The sequence below is a fragment of the Phasianus colchicus genome, chromosome 8 (assembly GCF_987193195.1).
Source record: "Phasianus colchicus chromosome 8, bPhaCol1.hap1.1, whole genome shotgun sequence".
Taxonomy (NCBI): domain Eukaryota; kingdom Metazoa; phylum Chordata; class Aves; order Galliformes; family Phasianidae; genus Phasianus; species Phasianus colchicus.
Window position 1 is genome coordinate 30,729,098 of NC_143443.1, and position 24,906 is coordinate 30,754,003.

A 24,906-nucleotide genomic window follows, 5' to 3' on the forward strand; every position below is an offset into this window, starting at 1 on the left:
TTTAGTATAATTGTAGAATATTTTAATGTTTAGCAGAGAAACACACATTAGGGAAGAGTTTTAGGCGTGCTTATACATTCAGCATAAATTCTATGAAAAGGAATAAACCTTTCCTGTCTTTGACCTCTAAATAAAGCAATAATCAATACTCTCAGCATGAGGTTCAACACAAAGTTTACAGTTATTACTGGAATACAAGATTTACTCATAGTGAAGCATTTTCTTTTGTCTGTGTACTTCGTTATATGTCTCTTTGAGAAAAATATATTTCACAAAGTTGGGTCGGTGATTACATCATCAGAAACCAATAACATTCTCCATGAACATATATGCTGCAATTACAGATATCCTCTTGCACTGTTTTTCTACATTTGTTCTCTTAATGAGAAATATAGTCCATCTACTCAGTACAAATTTGATTTCTGCATCTTGCAACTCTAGTTGCTTTTTCTTTAACAAAAATAAAACCAACCCACAATGGAACACCACAAATCTTGGAAAGACAGACAATGGGCAACGAACTTTTCACTGCTGAAGCAAAAGAGAAATACAAAGGTTAAGAATTTTGTGAATTTAGGTATATTATCTTTAAAACATCATAGACATTGAAATAAACATCACAGGCATTGAAGTGCTGCTAAAAAACTCACTTATATTAGCGTAGCTTTTGGCTGGTAGCAGAGTAGAGCACCTTTGTGTCTGCTTCCACAGGGCATTTGCTGTTACCAAGCAAATAATACAGTACCTGAAAGGGAACGTATTGCAAAGGAAAGAGTTGTTTATGAGCAGTTACCAGCAAGTATGTTCTCTTAATGCCCTACCACTGTTCATACAACCTCCGGTTTAATTTATTATTGTTATTTTAAAACTTGGTAGTCAAAGACTTTTCTCTGTTAATTGTGCATTTTTAAAATCAATATGATTTAAAATGAATCTACTGCACATCCCTGTGATGAATGTGCTAAGAATTCATTCTGCACTTTCCCCATGAAGGTCCCCACCCTACATTTTCCTACATCACGCAGACTTCTGCCATAATTATTGGGAAGAGACAAATCTTAGCTCTTAAATGTGTTCAAGCAGCCCACTCCCAAGGACTTAATTGTATCAGAAGTTCCAACCCTTGCAGTGGAAGGGGTTAAGAGTTCATTGTGATAGTCAATTTTCAAAAGAGGTGATCCTGAGATTACAAATAGTTGCTAAGTCCAGAACCGGACAGTTGCAGTTCCTAGGCTGCATTAAAACAAAAGGATCCATGCACATAATCACTTCATTCCTATTCAGCAAAACATTGAAACACAAGATAAGTATGAGAACAGATAACACTGAAAGTGCCCGAAGCAAGAGCATGACTTAACTTTTAAATCCTCTGGGAGCACAAAAGGTAATTTTTATGTAATTTTCATCTTAAAATGTGCATTTGGGGGGAGTTCTATCATTTCCTTTTTTAAATTTAATTTCCTAAGAATGAACAGACTGTTCAGCTCTGAGAGAAGAATCAGAAGTCCCATTCTTGCTCTTAAATATGAGACAAACTCACAGAAACCATTTTCTTTACACATGACCTTCAAGAAAGGAACACAGTTAAGCGAAGTCATAATCGAGTCCACTGAAAGAATCTGTATCCTCAAAATCTACAGCCCATACCTAGTTTTAAAAACACTGATAGTGACAGCAATGTATGACGTCCGATCTTCCCAAGGAAAAATAACACAAAACTGTAACAAAACCTAACTGTGCAATCTGACTAGCCAACACATAAACAGAAGATCAAGACCAGCAGTGCAAAAAATGAAGGAGTAAATAATGAAAGTGAAACATATATAGTCTATACATTTACACTCATAAAGCTTGTAGCTATTTCTGCTTTTCCAATCGTAACTGCAATTTAGTAACACTGGCAAGTTGACTTTAGTAGAAAGATTTTAATAAAACCAAGTCAGACTTTGTTGGCTGGCTCTCTGAAGAATGATTCTTGCCACACTGCAGGACTGAGGTGGCCTAGGAAAAAACACCTGCTTTCTAGTACTGGCACCTGACACTGATGTGACAGACAACTGAGCTGACATGCAGGATGTGCTGAACTGAGCAACCCAATGTGGGATTTCAACTGTCAAATTTCCCCATGGCTGTTAGGAGTTCCTCAGAGATTCCATCTATTTAAGAACTTCGGTTCCAAAGGTAGTGTAGATTCCATTCTATGAAGAAGGTGATTGTCTACAGCAAAAACACTGCGTAGAAATTTAAGAAAAACAGAAATGAAAATCATGACCAGGAAAATGTTTTGATTCATAAATAAAGGCAAAGAAAAGCATCTATCACTTTGAAAGAAAAAGTGACATTCTAAGAGAATGAGATTGGATTCTATTGATCATAACCCTAAAAGATGCTGTCCCTCAATTTTGGTTTCCTATGAATGATTCATCCACAAAATAACTTAAAACATACTCCTCAACAGTTGCTCCCAACAACGTGGAAAGTAAAAGCCAGGCACAAATAAAAAACAGAAGGCGAACATTTAAAAACAACAACAACAAAGTCATACAGATGACAAAACATTCTCTCTCCCATTTCTTTGCATCATGATGCTCTATAAAAAAAAAAAAAAAAAGAAATTGAAAGCTCAACTTATGAAATATTAAATGCAATTAATACTATGGAGGAATAGCTCAGCCTTTTAGCTAGGAAATAGTCTTTTGATAGGTGCTTGGTTACTTGCTGTCTTGCAAAAACAATTAGTCATTCAAGCAATTAAGAAGGTAAGTATCTCCTAAAAAGGTTTTGAACTTTTCAAGCCCTAAATGCAACTGCTATAAACCTAGACTGTTCCTGAGTGTAATTTAATTATTATATTGCCTCTCCTAATGAGATCCATTGTATCATGTGTTGTAAATTCTTGATGCTCTTTTAGCTGCAGTCTGAGCTTCTGATGAATTCTCTTCTTGCTCCTCAGACTTCTTATGGTTTAGGAATATGTCTGACTTTAAGAAGCGGCTGTAGCTGTCATATTTCATGAGATTGAATATCTGGTGAGAGGAGACAAAAATACAAAAAAAACAATGACCTCATTAAAACTACATTTTAAATTAAAAGGACAATATATGAATTTACTTTGTTGCTGTTCTATTAGTAAAGCTAGTACTGCAGTTACTAAAATCATGACACTGACTACACGTAACAAACAAGACTGTTTCACAGTCACTGCTTTGCAATAATGTCTGGATTGGCTTAAGAATCAAACTACAGTTTTCATGACAGCCAACTGAGGAATGAAGCAGAGCTGAAGAAAGACAGGTGCCTTTTACGTACTGTTCTAACTGCATTAGTCCATTACATATGCAGAGCACTGAGAGAATTGAAAACCTGCCCATCTTTCTACAGCCAGCATACATCCAGCTTTTTTCTTTCAGGGCTCAAGTTCAGGCCCATACATCTGCTTTCTCTTCCATTTTTACCTAATTCAGACAAAAATGCTAGAACTCGATTGGAGTTTTCTAGAAAAAAAAAAAAAAAGGCTTTGGAGACAAGGATGGAATCTGGTCAGTGTTAAAATTGGCACTATATTTTGCTTGTCTTAAAACAAGCAAGAAAGAAAAAAAGAAAACCTCAAAACTATAACCAAGGCAACAGTGAAGTCTACGTTTTGCCTATTATTTTACTGGAGAAGCCTCCCTGAGCCATCATTCATGACTCATTACATTTTATTGTCCCAAAGTAACCAAATTTCCGGGAGGAATTTCTGGATTCTGGCCTGCATGTTTGGATAAATCATGTGTGGATAACTGGAGATTTACCTTTACAGGCCTCGTTTCTAGCTGAAAGTACAACTGGGTAATACAATTGTTTGGAAGGAAAAATAAATCTCAAACTACGTTTTTTATTTTTCCCCCCACATCCTCAAGGAACTTGAACAGACACACAGAGACGAGCAAACAGAACTTTACTTTCCTTGTCAGTCCTGGAACACGTCCCATGCAAAAGATACTTTACTAACCATCACCTGTTTACCTATTTAAATAGTTAAGTTTACATTTCAAACTGTGGGAGTCTTGAAGACTAAAAAATAATCCCAAAACACTTTGATATTGACCTAAATTAATAAAAGATAAATGAGGTCAGATTACAACTCCCAGGGCTGGCTAGATGCCAGAGATATTTAGCCTAGGGATGGCTAAATATTATATTTATCAAATCAGCTTACAGGAAAAAAGGTTGTGAGGAAGACACTGTCTTTTAAAATGTCCTAGGTCAGCAAGAGCACTGCAGGATCAAGATCTCTGAATACCCTTAGAACTGGTAAGCCAAATACACAGAACAGATAAGATTTTATAACCACATGCATAAGCTGAATTCTGTGTTTCCTCCCTTGCTTTCATCACCTCTATAGAGCAGGCACACATCTATGCATTTCTATGAACCACTTCAACATCATTCAGAAGCAACACTGCCTCCAAGCTGTACATTCAAGGCTACCCTGCTGCAAACAGAAGCAACGCCCATTTAAATCACTAGGTCTGCTGGAGAACTCAAGTGCTAGCTACCATCCATGTCAGAAACCAAATGAGCTCCAGATGAAAAGTCAGAGCTTCTAGACTCTGGCTTTTCATACTTCATACACTGTCTGTAGTAGTTAACACAGTTCTTTAGAGATCACATTTTATGTGTATATGTATACATATATATTTATACACACATATACTTCATAACTTTACAGGAATCAAAAACAAAAGAATCACATAACTCTTCCTGAACTATCATCTAACAGCAAAAAAACAGAAGCTTCATGCATTGGAAACCTGTAACAGCCCAAATGTTCTGCATTCTGGTTTTAACATTTCCCACACTAGTGGGGCTCTTCTATCACTGGACTAACATATTTTCAGTTCTGAGCTGACTAACCCCTGGCTGTTGACATGCACGCTCATTTGTAAAGCTGGAAAATATTCTAACTCTGGTAGCCTGTCTGGCCACACTCATAATCATGTAATCACTTACCCTGGTCTGCAGTGCTTAGACTTGCCAGAGTACTATCTCTCCCTTTTCCCAAGTCAGAAGTTCGTCCATGAAAAATGTTGCTTTTTCAAGTGGAAATTGAGCTGCAGACATTTCCACTGCTAATGACTAGGAATCTGCCTAAAAAACAGCAGCCTTTGATCCTCCCTCACTTCTACTTTGGTCCTCCTCCTCGATCACTTTAGTGATGGAGCCAGCGCCCTGCTAACATCATCAGCGTCCAATGTGAAACAGGTTAAAATCAGGGCAACATTTGTCCACCAAAAAAAAAAAAAAAGAAAAAGGAACATAAAGTGCCAAATGGATCATCAGGTAGTCCTGAGGATGGTACAGTAATTAAAAATAGCGCAAGTGCTGGAAAGCTGCAAATGAGAATGACTCGCTTCATAACCTGAGATTTAAAGTTAGCTAACAACTAAGAAAATTTACCACCTGCAATACAACACTATTTCTACCAGACCTCCCAAGTTCTGTAGGAAAATATAAAGTAGATGCCAACTCCTCTTCTAAGCTTTGTGTGTTACAGAAGAGGAGGCTTTTCAGAAAATTTCATTATATTCACATCAATATAAATACCAAAACAAAGCAAAGAGAAAATCTTGAGCTCTCAAGGAAACCACTGGCAACTACAGAAACAAACATCAGCAGTGACTCAGCACAAGAGAATACACAGGAAAATGCAGGCACAAAGTTAGTCACTGGGTGATTCTCAAGCTACCGGCAGAAGAACCCAGGAACAAACTTGATCCATTTTTCCAGGAAAGTCCTTAACTGCAACTCACATGGCTGCACTGAGTCTCCTTGCCAACTGACCCTACCAAGACTTGAGGTACCAGATGCATGCTGTCTGTGTTAGCAACTCTACAGAGGAAGGGAATCAACTCCATGCCTACTGATTTTTGTTTCAACCTAGAAGCCAAATTGCTAATTCAATCCATGTCGTTGGTAGCAGCAGTAGGCAGAATCCTAACTTTCCTATAATTGTGCTTAAACCAGAGTCCATTAAAAGCAGACAATAGCTAAGGCATATACAAGTAGAAGAAATCTTTACCTGATCCTGCAGCTTCTGAAACATTAGAGGGTGAGGTGTCTCCAAAATTGTCTCATTCAAACGCGACTGCCCTTCAACATTAACTTGGGATGTAGCTTTACTTGACAGGAAAGTCACGTATATTTCTTTAGCTTTCTCTCGCATCTGCAAAAGGACACCTTTATTTAAAGAATAAATAAAGAAACTGTGGAAATATTCACTATATTTGTTAAACTTTTATTGCATACTCCTTTAACTTACTTATTGAGGTTCACATCTTAAAAACAAAACAGCCTGAGTTTAGAAGGAAACAAAACAAAAGTACGTACCTATTTGTACTGCAGAAAAACCATCTCTGTATGCCAACTCCTGCCCTGACATTAGTAGAAGCTGGAGGTATTCAGCATTTAAGTTAAGCAGCAGCTGTGATGTCGAAATCTGGCTAAAATCGTGTTAATCAGTGTAAAATTACACATAGTTACCAACGAGGCCCTGTCTTCATTACTTAAAAAACTATTTTTATTAGCAGATAATTGGGATGTGCAAAAACCTGGAGGGAAAAACAATACTGGGGAAAGTTACTCTCACTGCTAGGCAAAACTAAGCAAATTAGTAGATAATGCATGCTGCTTCTAGATAACCTTGTAATACAGCTTACATGCAGTGTCATAACTGTGTTTTTACCTCAGGGCAGTTCACATGCAACACAGTGTTCAAGATCAGAAGAAACACAACTATATTTTGGCCAACAGTAAAGAGAAGACTCCTAAGAGGCCATGAAAGCTGATAAATACAGGTAGGTGTTACTTGCATAAAGCAGTCTGCCCTGATTTCAGCAGTCTTCTCTTGCTAAATCAGTAACAGTGATAACATTTTGACCATAACTACCATTATCCCTAAGGTTCAAAGCAATGTACCAGTTGCCAAAATCCTTTATAATTAAATGCAAGCCCATCAGATAAGAGAAAGCCAGGAAGAATACTGCCAAATAAGCCTTACTGCAGTATTCTGAGTTCTGCATGCTGAAAGCAAAGCCTGCTGAACAGCAGGTGCAGTAAGATAATTAGCAGTAGGTACCTGTCAGTAATCCCCGTGACATTTAACATGCAACCGTCTCTAAACCAGCAGGAACTAAGGACTATCTTTGGCAGGAAGTGAGCTTGAAGAAGGAAGCACTTAAACCCTTGCCCATGAACAAGTCGTGGAATTTCTTTTATGTTTTACAGCTGGGAATCAACATTTGGTGATAATTAGAAGAAAAGCAACACGTGTTTGACAATTTGTAATGCTTAAGAGTTAACTCTCTCTCTGCTGAAAAGGGACACATTTTCCAGGACTCCTTCTTAAAACAGATTATTCATCTGGTGAATACATTACTTTATCTCAGGTGCACTAGGTCACAGTTAATTGCTTTATAAAAATCCTTGATCTTTTCAGTTTTACAGATCAGGGGACACTGGGTAAACCAGGTCTGTTCTAAATGAGCAATTAATCAGTCAGAAGCATGTCCTCTTTAACTTCAGTTAGGTGGGCACCACAGAGAAAGAGCAAAGAAAGACTTGAAGAGAAACGTGAGAGAAAAGAGAAGTACTATGAGGAAGTTAGAGAACATGGGGGGAACAAGGAGACTGTGTGGGAGGTTGGTGAAATGGGGTGGATTTCTGGATTTTGTGAGGAAGAATGACAAAGGAAGGAAGTGAAAGCACTGTGGTGGAGGGGGGTGACATCACTGGAGAGGCACAGGAGAGCTGACATTACAGTACTGCAGAAATATGGTAATGCACAACTGACCTCTACAGGTTCTGCTTCACGTGGAACAACTGTTAAGCTACATCTATGTTACAGCAGTAAAGCATCAGTTTAACAAAGACTAGAAAAATAAATGAATTTACAGTTAAAGCTGCCAGTAGATTTCTACATTCCCCAGATGACACTCAGGGAAAGCCAGTTTCAAGCAGAGGAGAAAGCGATGTTACCAGTTCAGTGGGTGGAATTCTTTGTTCTGCATTAGCCTGAAATTAATGCCTCTGTACAGGGGACTTTACTCTGAATTCTAAATGCTTACGCTGGGACCTTCCTCACAGGTGGCTATTAAGGACTTCTGCCAGTTCTCACTTAAAACTGTGTGCTTGCCCCAGCATCCATGCCAGGACCCCATCTGGAAAACAAAGAACTGTCTACAGAAACCCCCTTCAATATTCAAATGGATGTAACGTTATTTCCCATTTCCTTTCATAAGGTCAAGTTCAGCTCTCAAGCACATGCGGTTCCCAAATGAGGTGGATGGAAGTCCCAGAACTCATCAGAACGGACTCCAGCCATTAGCAGCTGTGTAGTGTGACCTAGTCCTGTGTAACTGCTGTCACATTCCACACAAGTAGTAGCAGAAGGAACTGCTGAACATGTATAGAATTGTAGAAACATTTAGGTTGGAAAAGACCTTCAACATCAAGTCCAACATTCGTATTTGTTCTGATGGCTTCCACAAAACTTCTTGATGTATTTGGGTGAATTTCTGCAGTATTTGAAAAGATTCTTTGCTGTATGAAATGTGATTTTTAAAGCTGAGTTGCAAGAGAAGAAAAGTAGTGCAATGGACATGTTTTTTATTTTGTTAACAATCACAAATGCAACAAGCACATGAATAACCCAAATAAAATATTTAAACATCATTCACTTAGTGCCACCACTCCTGTTTCAATAATTAAACATGTCCTAAAATGAGGATCATATTGGTGGCAGCAGAGCTTGCTATTTACGAGTAAACTTGGCGTAATTCCTCCCCAATCATCACTAAAATTTACATTTCCATTTTAACTGAAGAAAATGAAGAATTTTTTTCCTCTGAACTACAGAGATATTTCCTGAGCTGAGAGTAACCGTTTGTGCTTCCATGCTACAAGAAAACAGGCTGAATTCAGTCCACCCAAAGACTTGTCTAGACAAGTACTCTACTTGCTGCCTGACTGCAGATATTGAATATCTCCCCTGAATTCTGAAATATGCATGCATTTTGTATTAGCTCGCCAAAATGGGAAAACAAACATGGAACGATATGGTCTGACCTCCACTCCCACCTTCTTCTGTGTTCCTATCACTAGTCTAGAGCCAATACAACAGTCAAGAGCCAAGCTGCTCCTTGCCAGCACTCCTGGTTCCCTGTCAAGCAATCCTGGCTGCACAATGGCTCACATTCAAGAGGAATGGAGCAGAAAAGATCTGCATAACATCTTACAAAATCTGTCTCTGTAGCTTTGCTGTAAGTCAGCTTTCTAGGCAGAGCCCACATGGCTCTGTCAGAGTAGCAAGTTCAATAAATTTAATCAGGCTTGAGGAAAGGCCTGGCCTATTTTCTTTGAGTGGCATCAACGCAGTGCTGCATTTTGCAGCCAACAGATAGCATGACTGGAGAGAGCCTGCACCTACCTGCAGGGACCAGGATGGACAGGAGGGAGGGCCAGCACACTCACACTCACTGAGCCCAGCACCTCATTGGGACACCAGCCTGTGCAAAACCAAACTGCATACAAGGAACAGCAAGGGTACGAGGCACAACAGATTATTAATGCACTGACCTTTGTGCAAGTTTCAGCTGACCAAGAAAAAAAAAAAACATGTTCTTGTCAAGTAATGAAGAGTTTATTTTATTTATTTAATCCAGGTTAAACTGAAATCTGCTTCATCTGACCAAAATCTGAGCTTATGTGAGCTAGCTTCTGCGGTAAGCCACTTCTAATGAGAAGCAGGTTATAAAATAAGTGAGTTGTTTTTAGAATACTTAGCTCTCATAACATAGGTACAAAGCAATTTCTGCAAGAGTCATTTTCAGAAGACATATTCAAGCTTATTGCTCTCATAAACAGTGGAAGGATTCGTACCTATAGTGCTTTTTCTAGCCATGTAAATTATCTAATCAAAGTCACCTGTAAACAACAGCTACAAAAACTTATTGCAATTCTGTGTCATTCCAAAGAACATTTATTATGCCTGCTTGTAATAGTTTTGCCAGTACTAGACTCCAATCATTATTTGCTATACACTGCAATGATTAGTACTGAATAATTAAGCTGAATGGAAAGGAATCAAGTCTCTGCCCGTTCATTTGACAATCCATTCAACTACTTGCTAAGCTACTATCTGTATATGGCACTTTCCCATTTCCTATACTGGCATCTATGATCCTGTAATAACTGAAAAGATGGAAACGATTTAGCAAGGGAAAATACTATTACTATCCACTTGCAAAATGTGGAACCTTACAAGATGATCTTCCATTTTCATTTTAAAATCCACTCTGACAGCTTCATACCCCTTGGCAAGGACATTGTGTGATGTACAAAAAATAAAAGCCAATAAAAATCTTCCCTGATTAAAAAAAAAAAAAAAAGGTAATTAAAAAAAAAATCACCAAAACCTTTTTAGAAACAAAACAGTACGTATCTTAGGCCTGGCCTTCCAGGCTTCAAAGCAGAACTGAAAGCAGAATCTGCATTCCTGCTGGAACTAATGTACGTGAAGATCCACGCAGTGGAAAAAAGTTACTGCAATGGAAAGTTAAAACATTTCAAATGTAACATTTGTTACTAGAAAACTACAGCTTTCACAAAAACGTAAATGTTCTGTGGTCATATCTCAATGTGAATAAATATTTAAACAAAATCTAAATGGTTCTTCAATTCCTTTTTTTTTTTTTGTAATTTGAAAAAGCATTTCATTTAGGTATTGTAAAACATTTTGTTTGTGCTCTTTCTTGTTTTTATATTTCTGTAGTAAGAGTAGTGTTGTATATTTTTTCATGTAACAGCCATCAAGCTTTACAATGTCATAAATTAAACATCTTTATATTTTCAAACATGATGCAGTGTTACTGAATTAATCCTCTTGCTATTCCAAAACAACAAAACATTCAGTTTTCCTAACAGGGGAAACTTGACAACTTCAGCATTTTGTTTCAATTTAAAATAAAACCAACTTTGTTTCCAAACAATTCCAGCAGGATAATTTCAGTGCCATTCCTTCAAATACATTTATCTGCACTTATAAGAAGCATGTTAAACAATCTCCATCTCGGCTACAAAACCCTTGTTGATGAGTAGAATTCATTTAGAAAGCATACCTGTTTTTTTCCCTGTGTTTTCTTAAATTCTTCACATGCTAACCAGAACAAAACATTTTCTTCGCTGAATTCTTTCTTTAAGAACTCCTAGGGAAAAGAAAAGTCAACAGATGTTAGAACCCAATTTCTCCATTGTTTTTCTCTCTTCCTGTTACAGCTATTCAAACAAGATGCTGCCTGTGGCTGGTTTTATCATGGCACAAGTTTCCGTAACACAGGGTAACAAAACCACTGCACAGTGCATCAAACACTACTAAACAAACAATATATTCAGCTCTTTAAAAGCACATTCCAGAAGAACGACGAGCTCCATTTAAGAGCTCTGTCTCAGAGCTTATCAGTAACTCACAAGAAGGCTTCCTCCATCTCCCTTAAGTAACATGAATAATTTTATAGTTATTACTTAAAAGGAAATCTGAAAATGTATAAATTCATTAGCAGGTGAGTACAATGGTCTGCTTTAATGAGAGCAACAGCTCACTTGAGATTCCTGTTTTGTCTGTTTCTGATTTACTAATGAGCAAAATCTCTACAAACAACAGTTTCCAAATATGAAAACCAGAGGCAATAAATTTACTTAAGTAACTAAAGCAGAAGATGTATTTGCAGTCTCTAAACAGTGTTTAAACAAAGCACATCCCCCAAAAGCACAGCATATTTTAAAATTAGAGGGGAAAAGTACATTAAATTTACGTATAAAAAGCAGTGACTGAAATATTTATAGCTCCAAGACTTTCAGTTTTCCCTTTCAGAGTTAGAAAATAGAGATTAAGTAATGCGAAAAACTAAATGGTACTGAGAAATTTTTATAAGAATTCTAAATCACAGTAATTGCAGTGCTTTGTAATTCTGGTTTACATTGCTTTTCAAACCAGTCTGAGAGGAAATAATTTTATCCCAGGCTTTTTATCAGTGCTCGGTCCAGCAAAGCCATACTTGACCACCAGTCCTTATTCACACAGCTAATCCCTCTGACTTTGGCAAAAAGGCCAAATTAAGCCTCAGGCCTGCATTCCAAGCTGCACGAGCTCCGGTCTTTAGCCAAATTAAAGAGATTTTTTTTATTCAGTACAGCTGCTGCAGCACAGAATAAGAGCTACACAGAGCAATCAGGCTCGGGGACAGTTTGTAACTGCTTAAGTAAGGACAATACATGGAATAGGGCGTGGGATCGGTCCTCAGTAATTCATAATGCTTGGCAAGAGAGATCAATTGCTCAAAGATTATAATTTATCTATCAGTAACTTGTTAATCTGTGCAATAGCTGACTGATCCAATTAGAAAGATGCAACCAAACATCTTCTGTACGCCTTACAAGAGCAAACAATTCACCACATCGGCAGCTCAGCAAAGCAAATGCCACAGCTGTCACTGTGCCGCCTCTGCTCAGGGTATGTAGTTACAAGGCTGCAAGCTGTGTACCTATAGCACTGGCACAACTGCACCGTTTACGTTGAGGCTCATTCATCTTTAAATCGTAATGTTAGTTTATATAAATATTCATAGGTAATATAGCAACCCTAAATCGTTTAACTCCTTCTGGATCTTCAAGGAGGTTCTCCAGTGATGTTGCCCATTCTGAGGTTCCTTTCAAGCTCTGGCGGCTGCTGCTTGGGTGACCCTCGCTGTCATTTATCTCTGGAAAAATTGAGAAAAGCACCATCTTTGTTAGAGGTGATTAATACCACAGGCATTTCTTCCCCGTTCCCCTGTGCGCCTTCGGATTACAGCTGCTCTCTTTAAAGAAAACACCATAAAACTGAAAATAAACACACGCACATATTTGAATTCTTCTTTGCATTTGAAGAGGGAAAAACGTCTTGCAGCCAGATAATTCACAAGCACATCAGTAGGCACTGTCACTGTTTTATAGGAGTTCAAGCACCTTTTGCATGCGGAACACCATGACCGCAGTCTGGCCAGCAAAAGGATGGTGTGCCTTTGTTCTGCAGTCAGTGACATCGGCCATATAATCAAATCCTGGTCAGTCACACACATTAAACTTATTTTTTAGAAAAGAATCACTGCAAGGGAATGGGAAGAAACAAAATGAGAAAGAAATGCAATACTTTGTTGAGCAGAACAAGTCTAACACGTTAACTTACTCTAAAGGGAGGAAAGACAGCTGACAGAAGAGCTTCATTCCAGCTGAGTCAACCTGCACATGGGCACGCAGTAGCTGGGTGTTTGCTTCTTTCTTTTCAAGTCCCCTGAAATTCTGTTTTTTTTAAGGTGAGCTGGGCTGAACCCACAACTTCTCAGTCAGCCAGGCAGCACCAGCCAGGGCAGACAGCACGCATTTCTGCATATTTCTATCCCAGGGATAGAAAGTACATCACATTCAAGGCTGGCAATGCCAAAAAATTGTTTGCTGGCTACGCATCAGAAGACCTATTAGTTGGGAAGACTCCAGGAATTTTACTGCTGATCTGAAAAACTCTAAAATACACACAAAGAGCTTGGCCTTCTTTCCTCTTACACTCGCAATGCCTGTTGAAGGCAGCAGAAGTGCAGGCCACGAGGAATCAGGCACTATTTGGGATCCCTACACACTGCATAAAGATCCTATGGTAATCAGTACAGCTGCTATTTGTTTTCATTACCCCTTTACTTCTTCCTACCAGCTTACTGGAAATAAAGATCTGAGTAACTTCTGCTTATGTTCTCTTAAAAACCCCTCCTCCCCCCTGAAACGAAACCTCATCAAGTATCTCCAAGAGCTATCTATGCAGAGCTATACTATCAGATATCCTTTTCAGCTTGTAGCTATGCTTAAAATCCTACAAAATACAGGCAGTGCAGCAAAGCCGTACTGAGACCTGGAGAATCTCTTCCTAACAGCGAGAAGGACCAGTTTTCAATAAACTAAAATCTCCCATTTCCACTTGATGGGATTCCATATGAGAGAATTTACAAAGCTGAGAAAGAGGCAATCTTTCTGAAGCCACAGAGCCTATGTCTCTGCCCCTAACACTGACATCTACACTCAAACCCCAAGTCAGTACATATATATGCATAAAAAACAACTGAGCACACGGGCTCTGCAAGATAAACATTTCATGTGCAGATCCTGTCTCCTCTTCATCAGGCGCAGCCTCCCTCTATGATATGGTTACAACACTGATCAGGAATTTCTTACATGACTGCAAGTCTCCATGCCTGCATAAAATGGTTCAGGATACAAGCCAAAGAGGCTCATCCTGCAGGTAAGAGCTGAGCCAGATCTGCCTCTGAAGCAGCAAGTACCTACAGCCCCACATAGGGGCATAGCCCACCCACCCAAAGCCCACTGGATAAAGCTTGGAGGTCAGACCCTGAGGGTTATCTCTAAACCACCACAGCAGGCTTAGAACACGACACAACGGCACAGTGAAAATACCTGCTCCTCAGTTTCACTTTCCCTCTTCCAAAGGAATGTGGTTCTCGATTATCACTTGCAGAATTCCTTTTAGGAACGTGACCCAAAGTATCCGTGCATCAGTTGTAAAACCTGTGACGTCTTGGTGAGAAGAGTGAGGCACACTGAGCAGAGCACAGCTGGCTCTTGTTACAGTCACTCTCACCTGCAACCAGAGTGGTAGCAACGTGCACAGGTGCTCAAGGCCTGAAGAACCAGGCCATTCCTTTATTAAATATGTAATTTAGCGTGGAATGTGCAGGAGTGAGGTTTTATTTCTAGTGTTCCCTTTCCAGCTGATAGTTAGGCAGCTTTTAATGATGACTAACCCATTGGAAAAACATTTATTCCAATGAGCCAATGCAACACAGGGAAGCATGCCATGAGAACCTAAAAACATTTTCTGGTCAGGAGGCTGGAACAAGTGCTTTCATGCACCCAGGACACCGCTGGCCTGCTTTCCTCTGGCTGCTCTCCCTCTTTTCTCATCTGACCAAGGCAGCTCTCTATTTCCCTCAACCACTTCTCACTCCCAGCTTATACAGCACAACCCAACCCCACCCACTAACATTCCCCCATCATCTTTGCCCAAAACCTGTGATCTTTTCCACTTCTCCTACCACCTCCTCCAGCTTTAGCAGAGAAAATTTAGGCTCTGAAAAGAAGGACCTCCTCATAACACCCCTTCCACCAAGCTCTATTCTACGGGATGCTGTTTCTCAGTCTGCCTCCTCACCTAACGAACTCCGTACAACCCCAGAGCCCTGCTGTGCTGCTCATGGGCTGCGATCCCTTTGCTTGTTCCCTGTCTCAGTTCCCCACAGTAATTCCCACATTCATAAGGTTTACTAAATTATCTTAAAAATGATACCTCCTCTGAAGGACAGTTTTCATACAGACAGCTTTCTTCTGTTAACATCATCTGGTGATAACGTGACATGATACACACATGGAATAATGAGCTCGATACCAATATTTAATAACCCAACAGCACATGTTAGCATGGCCACTTAGGTGAGGGAGGCTGGTGCTGCTGTTACTGAGAACTGGAATGCACACGATAAACAAATATACTAACTGCATTCCTCGTTTCTTAATGCCATAGGAAAATACTCGCTGTCTGTTAAACAGATGAGAAACTAAGAAGCAGAGAGAGCCAGCCAACCACATGAAGAACACAGCTCAGCCTCTGCTGAAGCAAACTTTGCTTTGAGCATACAGCCATTCTGCTGTGCACTACAGCCAGCTGCTGCACCAACACAGCAAATGATAAAGCGCTTATCTTAACCGCACCGCTATTTTAGACAAGAAGCCCATGCTAAGCGAGCGAGCAGGCAGTCAGCCGGACAGCTACGTCAGGGAAGAATCTGACAGAAGCAGTTTTTCCCTATCACACGACAATACTGCCACATGAAGCTGCGGATAAAGGCTCATTGTAAGGGGCAGATGTAACGCCAAGTGCAGCGCTAACAACGCCGCAACTGGCAGTTGAAACAGAGCATCAAAAAAGACCAACAGCTGCATTCATCAAACGCAGACACGAAAATACACAACTCACAACATGAACTCACAGCTCTGGCCCTGGCTTTCAACGACAAAACACATGGAAACCCAAACTGCTAGAGATACGGAGACGGAGCTGAGCTGGGGCACTGCCCTGCACAAGGACCGTGTGCTGTGACAGCTTTCACACACGTGTGCTCCAGCAGCAGCACCCACAGCCTGCAGCACACACCTGCCTGCTGCAATGGGCTCTGTGGCAGGGCTGTGGGCACACGGCACGACAAAAGCACCACGCTCACAACGTGTTAGCTGTACAACGTCAGGATAACGTCTGATAGCCTTCTAGAAGAACTCCTGTACGCACCACGCGTGCTTCTCTCCCTTTTCACCTGGACGCTTCACAAAGCTGTGACCTTCGTTATTAAGATCTCTCAGCACCACGTCTTCTCCCGCGGTGAGCGCTTCTCCCGCGCTCACCGCGGTCCTACCAGCTGCAGCCGTCAGTCTGGAATTAATAATCCCAGCTTATGAAACACAGGACAGCCCGGCCAGGCGCCCGCCGAGGCGAGCAGCTCCCTGAGGCGGCTGCGGACGGGTCCTGCACGGAACCGCACGGCGCTGCGCGGCCCGACGTCCTCTTTCGACGGCCGGATTCCACTTCTAACTATAAGGAAGGAAGCGAAGGGGACGTTCTGCTTTTGGAGCATCTCTGGGAGCGCTCGCCAGACGCGTCCCTCGGATCACCACCAGGCTGACAAGCGCCGCGTTTGGCTTTTCTTGGAAAGACCGCGGCTGCCGCCCGCACGCCCGCCGTTCCCCGGCAGATCCGCGGTTCGCGCCTCCCAGCCCCGCCGTTCGGCGGCTCGCAGCCCGCCCTCCCCTCGCGGACTCGCAGCTCCACAGGCGCAGCGTCCGAGCCTCCCGCCCGCGCCGCCTCAGCCGAGGTCGCGCTTCGTGCCGGCAAAGCCCCGCTCAGCCCACGCTTGGCGGAGCCGCCCGCTCCCTCGCGGCGCCCACCGGCGGGAAGCGCTCCGGCCCCGCCCGCTCGCGCTTTCCGCCTCGCGCGGCCCGGACGGGGCGGCCCGCGGGGCTCCGGATCGCTCTCCCCGCTCACCTGACGGCGGGCGCTTCCTGCTCAGGCGGCTCACGGCGCGGTTGAACATCTCTCGGGGCGGCCGCGCGGCCCCGCGCTGCCCGGAGCCGGAGGGGCGGCCGCGCCTGCCCCGCCCCAACCGCCGCCTCCTGACGGGCGCCGCGCGCCGCCTCCCGCCCGCGCTGGAGGAGCCCGGGGGCGGCCGCGAGGGGCCCGGCGCCGAATCGCGGCGCTGCCCGCTCAGCCGCCTGCCGCCGCGGAGCCTCTGCCGAGCAGGTGTGAGGAACGCGACGCCCCGCGCTCAGCGGGTCACCTGTACGAAGACAGCGGTTTCTCACCGAAAGCGCTTCGCTTCCCCACGGCCCTGCCCTCTGCCGTGCGCACGCGGACGCAGACGCGCTCCCCTCGCGGATAAGAACGGTGCCGTCCGCCGCCCCGCGCCCTGGACGCGGCCGCAGCAGAGAAGCCGGCAGGGCCGGGCTGTGCTGCGGGCCGAGCGCCGGGCTGGCTGAGCCGGGGGTGCTGGTAGGCATGGCTTGCCTTCTGGTGTGGAGTTAAAGGCAAAAAAACAAAAAAACCCCAAAACATTCGTTACTCTGGGAGGAGGAAGTGCAGAACAGCTGCACGTGGTGGTTCCAAGCAGATACATGAAGCTCGGGCTGTTCCACAGCTGGGCTTTCTGGACAGCTGTCCACCTTTCAGCACGCGGCGTGCATCTGAAGACAGCGGACACGGCTGCAAAAGGCCACTCAGACAAAGCCATTACTGCAAGTATGACGGTAATGCACAAAGTATTTCCAGGCCCATGCCGCCAGGCTTTGTTTTAAGCAAGCAGTGCATCAATGGCTTTAGTGATATGAGGGAATTTTCCTTCCATGTGACTTTGGAAGATTCAGGCATGGCTCATTCGCTGGGACTTCCTGCAATTCCTGTGCACAGTCACTTGCAGCCTTGACTCTGACTTAATTCACAGCACGCAGTGCCTACAGGTCAAACTGGTATATTCTGAAGTTTAGGCTGCGTATCACAACGCTGCTAGAAGCTTCTCCTTACTTTCCCAGGGTGAAGCCAATACAACCTGCAGGTCTGTCTGACAACCTCAGGCCGCCAAACACACAGCAGTGCCCTACACCGACAGGCTGCGCCATTGCCAGGTTGCACAGCAGAAGATACCATCTATATACTTTAAAAAGTCATCACACACGTGTGTGTGAGGAAGTGTGAACCACGAAAACTGACACAGACTGAAAATACATTTAAGTCAATGAAACCATGCCATCTGATTATATTTTATGTTCAGCTTTTATTTCTGCTTTCAACACTACTCAATGTTCAAATAGAAAAGTTCTCTTAAAACTGAACATAAAAGCTTTCGTGAAAAGCTTTTGTTTCTTCCTCCCCTGCTTCACTCTCTACATACATTACTTGTTAGCAAACTGAGAAACAACAAACCTTGGATTGTTCATTATCCTAAATGAGGACAGGTTTAAAAACTTGGATAAAGTTCAGCATATTCCCCACTGACAATGGTAGGAGCAGGCTAGGGAAAAAAAAAAGAAAAGAAAATGAGAGTGTGCAAGAGACCTAAAAAGGCAGAAACACATTTGAAAAATTATTTCAGGCAAGGAGACTGAAGATTCTATTTTAAAATTTTACTTGTACCCTGAAGAATAACCCACAGCCTTAAATTGTAAAAGCTGCTTTTGAAAATAAATGCAGTTAGTTGAAAAAAAAAAAAAAAAGCAGTTATGCTTAACTGCTTCCATTACAAAAGTCTGTTCTGGAACATAATGAATGTTATGAACTATGAATAACATCACAGAAAATGTGCAAAACGTTCAGCTTATTTCAGTGCCAAATTCCAGTTGACAGATTCAAAATTAATCACCTACAATTAGAACAGACTATGAGAAACCCAACTCATTTACTTAAAGCCCCGATTTCATTTACACCAACGCAATTAGACTGAGTGCAGTAGAGGTGTACTTCTGATTTACACTACTGAAGAACCAGGCCTCACACTTAACTTGAAACATTTAATTGAGAGGACTCCAAGGTGGAAAATGCCTGTGCTGGGCACAAATTATAACCTGATGTTAGACTTTCAAAGGAAATCTTCAGTTGTCAAATACAAACATTTTGCCCAAACGCTTTCACACGAAATTAAGCAGAAAGTGGTACCAGCATAAATTCTAGAGATTAGTAAATCTAACCTAATATGATCTGATTTCATACATAACAGCAGAAAGCTAAGAGTAAATGCCACATTGAAAATTATATTCTGGCCAGAACACACTGGACACTGTAATCAAGAATACATGCATCATGTCAGACTGTTTAAACGTACCATAGGTTCAAGACACAGAACCAGGTTTCAGACTTCGCAAGCACTTATCTCAGTGCTCATGATGGATTGGCAAACACTGCTTTAAAGTTTCTTCTTCCAAATAAGCCAATGGTGAAATGCACAGAGAGTATCTGAGCTGAGATGGTTTGTTTTAAATGTAAATATTTTAGCTTCTTGTTTTCGTAGTTTAAACACAAAGAAATCAGCATCAGGCTAAATGCTAGAATACACCAGTGTGGCTAAACCTACTCCTTTTGGGGAAAGCACTGCAATTTCATATTGTTAGGATCATATATTCTTTCATTCCAAAACCAAGAATCACTTTCTAGAATAACATCAACCCAGCAAGCATTTTTTAGTTCCACACCAAGTTTTGTACATCTTCATTAAATGCATTTGCCATCAGGAGCTCAACAGATTTCAGAGTAGAGGAGCAGACAGTGAAGCATGTTTTTAATACTTTGGTAAGACACATGCAGTGAAAACAAGCATACCCTTCTTGTGAGGATCATAACATAGAACAGGTCTGAAGAGAATTCTGGTGGAAAATGTTTCAGACATGCCAGGAACGAAAAGGGGAATTTGACCAGCATCCTTTATCTCGACCTTGGAAAAAGCCCTGATTCACTGCTGTTTGTTATGCTTTGTAAGGATTACAGAATTGGCTTTTATTCCCAATCTCGTGGAACACTCCTCAGTATCTCCAGCTATAACAGCACTATGCACATCAAAACACACACTGCCAAGACGCAGCAGCAACGTGTAAGATGGAGAAAGCAATTTCTGGCTAAATAATGCCAGCAGTTCTTATCCCTTGTATAAGTTACACCTGGACTTCTTCGTAGATCACATAGAAAGACAGCAGCAAACATTTCAAAGCTTGCCATTTAAGTAGATGATTTTTTAAAAGTTTTACATTCTTTGCATCTGACAGTGAAAAAGCCAAGCATGTCATTAGTGTGCTGTGTATTTGCTTGACAAGAACCTTACAGATAAACCAATTTCACTTCTTGAATTTCTTCACTTTTTTTTTCTATTAAAGTACAGGAGAAAGAATTAAGGTGACCAAATTTTATTTTCCTTTAAATTGAAAAAGCTGTAAAATATTTTTAATCTCCAGCATACATCCATGGCTTCAAAACAGCTCTCAGAAAATAAAGTAGCATCATGCATTAAAATGCAAAATACAAACAGTTCTTTGTGATTAACCTTACAATAATGAAGTATCTGACATGGCAAAACAACATTCATACATTCAACGAGAAATGAACAGAGAAATTAGCATCACAACTTAAAAACATTCCGAGTCCCTCCATATTATATATAATAAGGGCTGACAGTGGGGAGGAATAAAGACATTGGAGATTTTGTGCATTTTATCCAGTCTAGTTCAAACCTGAAGATTAAAGAAAAAAAGAGAATTAACACATTTTTAAAATCACTCTGTAAATATCAGAACAAGTATAGGAACGAGAAATCAAGACGTGAAATACGGGAAACCATAATCATCTTTCATAGCCCAGCATAAGGAACGTTAAAAATGATACCTGCAGTCAGTGTGTTTCTGCTAAGGACCAGGTGCCAGCACAACACCGATGCCTCGTGCACATAAGGTAAACACAACTCTGTTGACTAGAAGCATATATAATTAAAAACACAGCAAAGCAGACTGGGTATGAAAATGAAACACACAGCTTTAACAGTAACTGAATCACAACTTAAGCATCCATTCGTATTTTCCTAAAATTAAAAATTATGAAATAATGTGTTCCTACAGCTTCCATAGACTAAGATTTATTCATTCTTCTACACTTCTAATAAGATAGCATCTTGCCTTCCTTACAGAATTAACTACAGCAATACCTTCCATGCAAGATTTTACAGCAGAGGAATTCTACTGAAACACCCATTTTCTATACAGTTTCTGCCTGACGCTTCTTGCTGTGATCTCGTAAAATGGACTTAACAGCACTCATACCTCGCCAAATTTCCACATATACATCTTGATGGTCTGTTTCTTAAAAGGCCATAAAACAAAAAGATGCTGAACACACTGTTCTAAAGTAGTTGATGTAAGTACAGCATAGCAGTCTTAAATCTTAACAATGCAGTAACGAGTAATACACAAGCTGAACTTCTGACCTCAGGTACTGACTGTATCAAAATATATTAGCAGGATACCTACATTTCTGGAGTGAGGCCTTGTTATGTGCATACTACAAATTTATAGTAATTTGCTGGCTGCTGAAAACGTTCCTGGGAAGGAATTTGAGTGGTTTCCTGGAACTTCCTATTCTTACTCCATGGAATACATAAATCTCTGCAGCAGGCAATGTTAATCTAGAAATAAACTAGAAATCACTTTAAAAAAAGTCAGTCTGAAATTTGATAATTAGTCATAAACATTAGACATTTCTCTTACAAAATTATGCCATTTACTCATGAATGAAAAGAGTGCATATTTGAAATAAGATATCAGGACAATGATGGATGCTCAGACTTCTCTGAATATTCACATATGTACAGGTAAGGTTCATCCTCAACAGAACACAAGCTTTGCACTTAAAGCCAACAGTAATGCTCTGATGTTTCCAGTAGCAATTCTGCATGGTAGCTGTGGCATGTAGTAATTCCAAGAGGCCAATTCTTTCTTTGAGACCTAAAACACATAGCATCCTTGTGCTTCCAGGTTGAAGTAAAACTCAAACAGAAAAGGTTCTAAAGAGGCATACTTCAAACCTGAAAGGTCATTTTAATAACTAATGTTCTCCCCACCCTGTCAGGACCCACATTACCCACATTCAAACTGGAAAACTTGAACGAAGCAATAAATTGTGTCAACTGCTCTCTCCCATCATGCTCAATGTCTCATCATTAAAGGAAGGAACTCACTTGTGGAATAAAAGATCTCCCTCATTGAATGGGCCAAAGAAACTGCAAAGAGCATTTATCATGGAACAGTACCTCAACAACAACTGCCTGTTTATTAGGGTCAAAGATCTAGCTACTCAAATAGAGGATGACAGTTTCTCATTATAAGCCACAATATTTAAACTGCAAGTTGGCTCTCGTAAGACAACTTACATCTCAGAAATGTAAGCATTATTCAGTGTTTCATGTGGTAGAGCTTGTGATTCTTAATTCCTACCCATCCCTGCTCCAGAAATTAGAGTCTTTTAAAGAATAAGACGCTGAACGTGCACAGCAGTGTTGATTTCAAACTACTTTAACTGTACAAACAAAAGGGTCAACAGAGGCAAACAACAGAACGCCAAGCTAAGAGACCAAGATTAAGCAAATGTCAATGAAAACAGCAGCTTAACCCACTCTGCTCATTGGGGTCCTCTTTGCTGAGTCCACTTAGGTATTCTAGTTTGGCTCTTTAACACGTACCTCAGGAAATGAAAATAAAGAAAGTGGCTAAATTACTTATTTTCTATTTCTGTAATTTTCAAGCATGTCGTTTTAAGAAAGGCTATAAAGCAAATTCATGCCTGAATGCTTATAACCCTTCCCATACCGCTGTGCTATCTGCAGAAGGCTGTCATGATTTTAAGTGTCTGACAACAGGACTTGTACGTGATGCAGCAGCAACACTCATCTGGCACGTGCATCATCTCATTTCACCATTTCTCCCCCCCTAGAAGACCTGGACAAGCTTCCACTTTCCTTTGTTCCCTTTCAGCAGCCAGAAAAGACAGCTGCCAAGTTGCTGGGATCAGCGAGAATGTGGATTTATGCAAAGGAAAATGACTGGCACTGTGAGCAGAAACAATACCCCACGTCAGGTGAAGAACTCTGAACAGAAGCTTTCTGTATGCCTGATGTCTACTGGAGAGTTTCTCTAGGAGAAACACAAGGAAATTAAGATGAGGCACTTTAAGATGAGGGACTAGAGCATAAAGAGCCTTTAGACCTCCAAAAGCCCACTGACCTCTTGCTTTCAAAAAGCTGCAATAATTCAAATGTTATTGCTCATCAACGCGAAATAGGCAGAGTACACTGAATTCCTTGACACAAATCCATTAAGTGTTTTTCCTCTAAATAAACAAGACTGCAACTTTGGCAGTTTACTGACAGCCTGTGTGTTAAGAAACAAGGTAGAACACTGTTTCTTCTTACAGCATATCAGGAACACATTAATAAGCAAGACTGTTCAGATCAGGTTTAATTAAAGCATGAGTGGTTATGTATTTAAGCAAGAAGAACTCATTCAAATAATCATTAGTAATGTCAACTTTCTGAAACATTACTCTTTAAATATTGGTGAGCAGAGCATGGCATTCATATACACAATCTAGATCTGTACATATCCCCAGAAAGATGACAAATAGCATTCACTCATCATCACGAAGTGCTACTTTTTAAAGAAAAACATCCAGTAAACATTTCTGCATGTTCTCTGACTTGAAACAATGGTACAATGGGGGAAAAAAAAAGATTTATATGTGACAAATACCAAAAACCAGAAACATTTCTAATTCTTTTTTCCTTTAAAAAATCAACTGGAATCTCAAGTTACTTGTAATCAGACATGACAAAGACCTTCCCAGCAGCTATTGCCTCACAGTTGCCATTTAAGAACAGAAATACTATTACACAGTGAACCCCCTAAGTCTGCCAGTGTTTAACAGGCATTATATAAGACAGAATAAAATGTTCACTCAGCTTGGAAAGAACACCTTCCTGCTGTTAAAACAACAATCCAGAATAACTTCAAGTACCCCACGCTATCCATATATATGAAGATTCAAGTTGAAACAAGGTAGTTCTTTCAACTCCCCCCGCCCCCCTTTTTTTTTTTTAAATCACACTGAATAAAAGATTGCCTACGTTTTTCAGTAGATGAACAGTGCAACAAAATCTTTTATTGCTGACCAGGATAAAGTTCCACGTGATTAAAACACAGACTTGTGTCCTTGTTCAAAAACAGTTAGATATCAGACACTAATTATGTCCATACAGTTTAAGTCCGCTTCCTTGTGTACGCACACGCAAGAAAAACAAATCACTAATTTTCTTTAAAATTCAGCCTCATTCACTGAGAGTTTTTGGTGAGCAAAAGGACAGAAGTGGTTCTGAAACAGCAAACAGCTGTCTTACGAGGTTTAAATGCAGGAAGAATACACCCAAAATTTCAACAGATATACGCAAGGAGGCAGGACTGGTGAAAACCTTCCTGTGACCTCAGATTCACAGCCTTCCTACCGCAACTCCACAAAGTACAAATTGGCTTTGTGTGAAAAATTGTAAATAAAACACCTTTTACACAATTTCAAGTGCATAGTTTACATGTTCAGCCTCGTATACCTGTTGCCAGTTTTACAGCAAAGAGGGAAAATGCTTCGACAGATGACAACAGAGGATAAGCCCTTCATCACATTTCACTTTTATTGAACATGTTCTG

At 41.0% G+C, this 24,906-nt stretch overlaps 1 protein-coding gene across 6 annotated transcripts; it reads right to left on the bottom strand.

The window, feature by feature from the left end:
* On the bottom strand, positions 1-24,765 carry RGS10 (regulator of G protein signaling 10). 6 transcript variants are annotated; one of them, XM_090145575.1, is made up of 6 exons: positions 21,047-24,765; positions 17,491-20,895; positions 12,679-12,797; positions 11,160-11,246; positions 6,065-6,208; positions 1-3,026 (listed from the first exon to the last, which is right to left on the bottom strand). In XM_090145575.1, exons 2-6 carry the CDS (start codon positions 17,738-17,740, stop codon positions 2,880-2,882), a joined length of 747 nt encoding a protein of 248 aa, XP_090001701.1. In that variant the 5' UTR covers positions 17,741-20,895; positions 21,047-24,765; the 3' UTR covers positions 1-2,879. The 6 variants fall into 6 exon arrangements, 5 of the variants coding, with proteins under 5 accessions (XP_090001701.1, XP_090001700.1, XP_031453256.2 ...); XM_090145574.1 differs by having other exon boundaries at positions 17,491-24,765; XM_031597396.2 differs by lacking the exons at positions 17,491-20,895; positions 21,047-24,765 and adding an exon at positions 17,174-17,293.
* Positions 24,766-24,906: the final 141 nt, after the last annotated feature.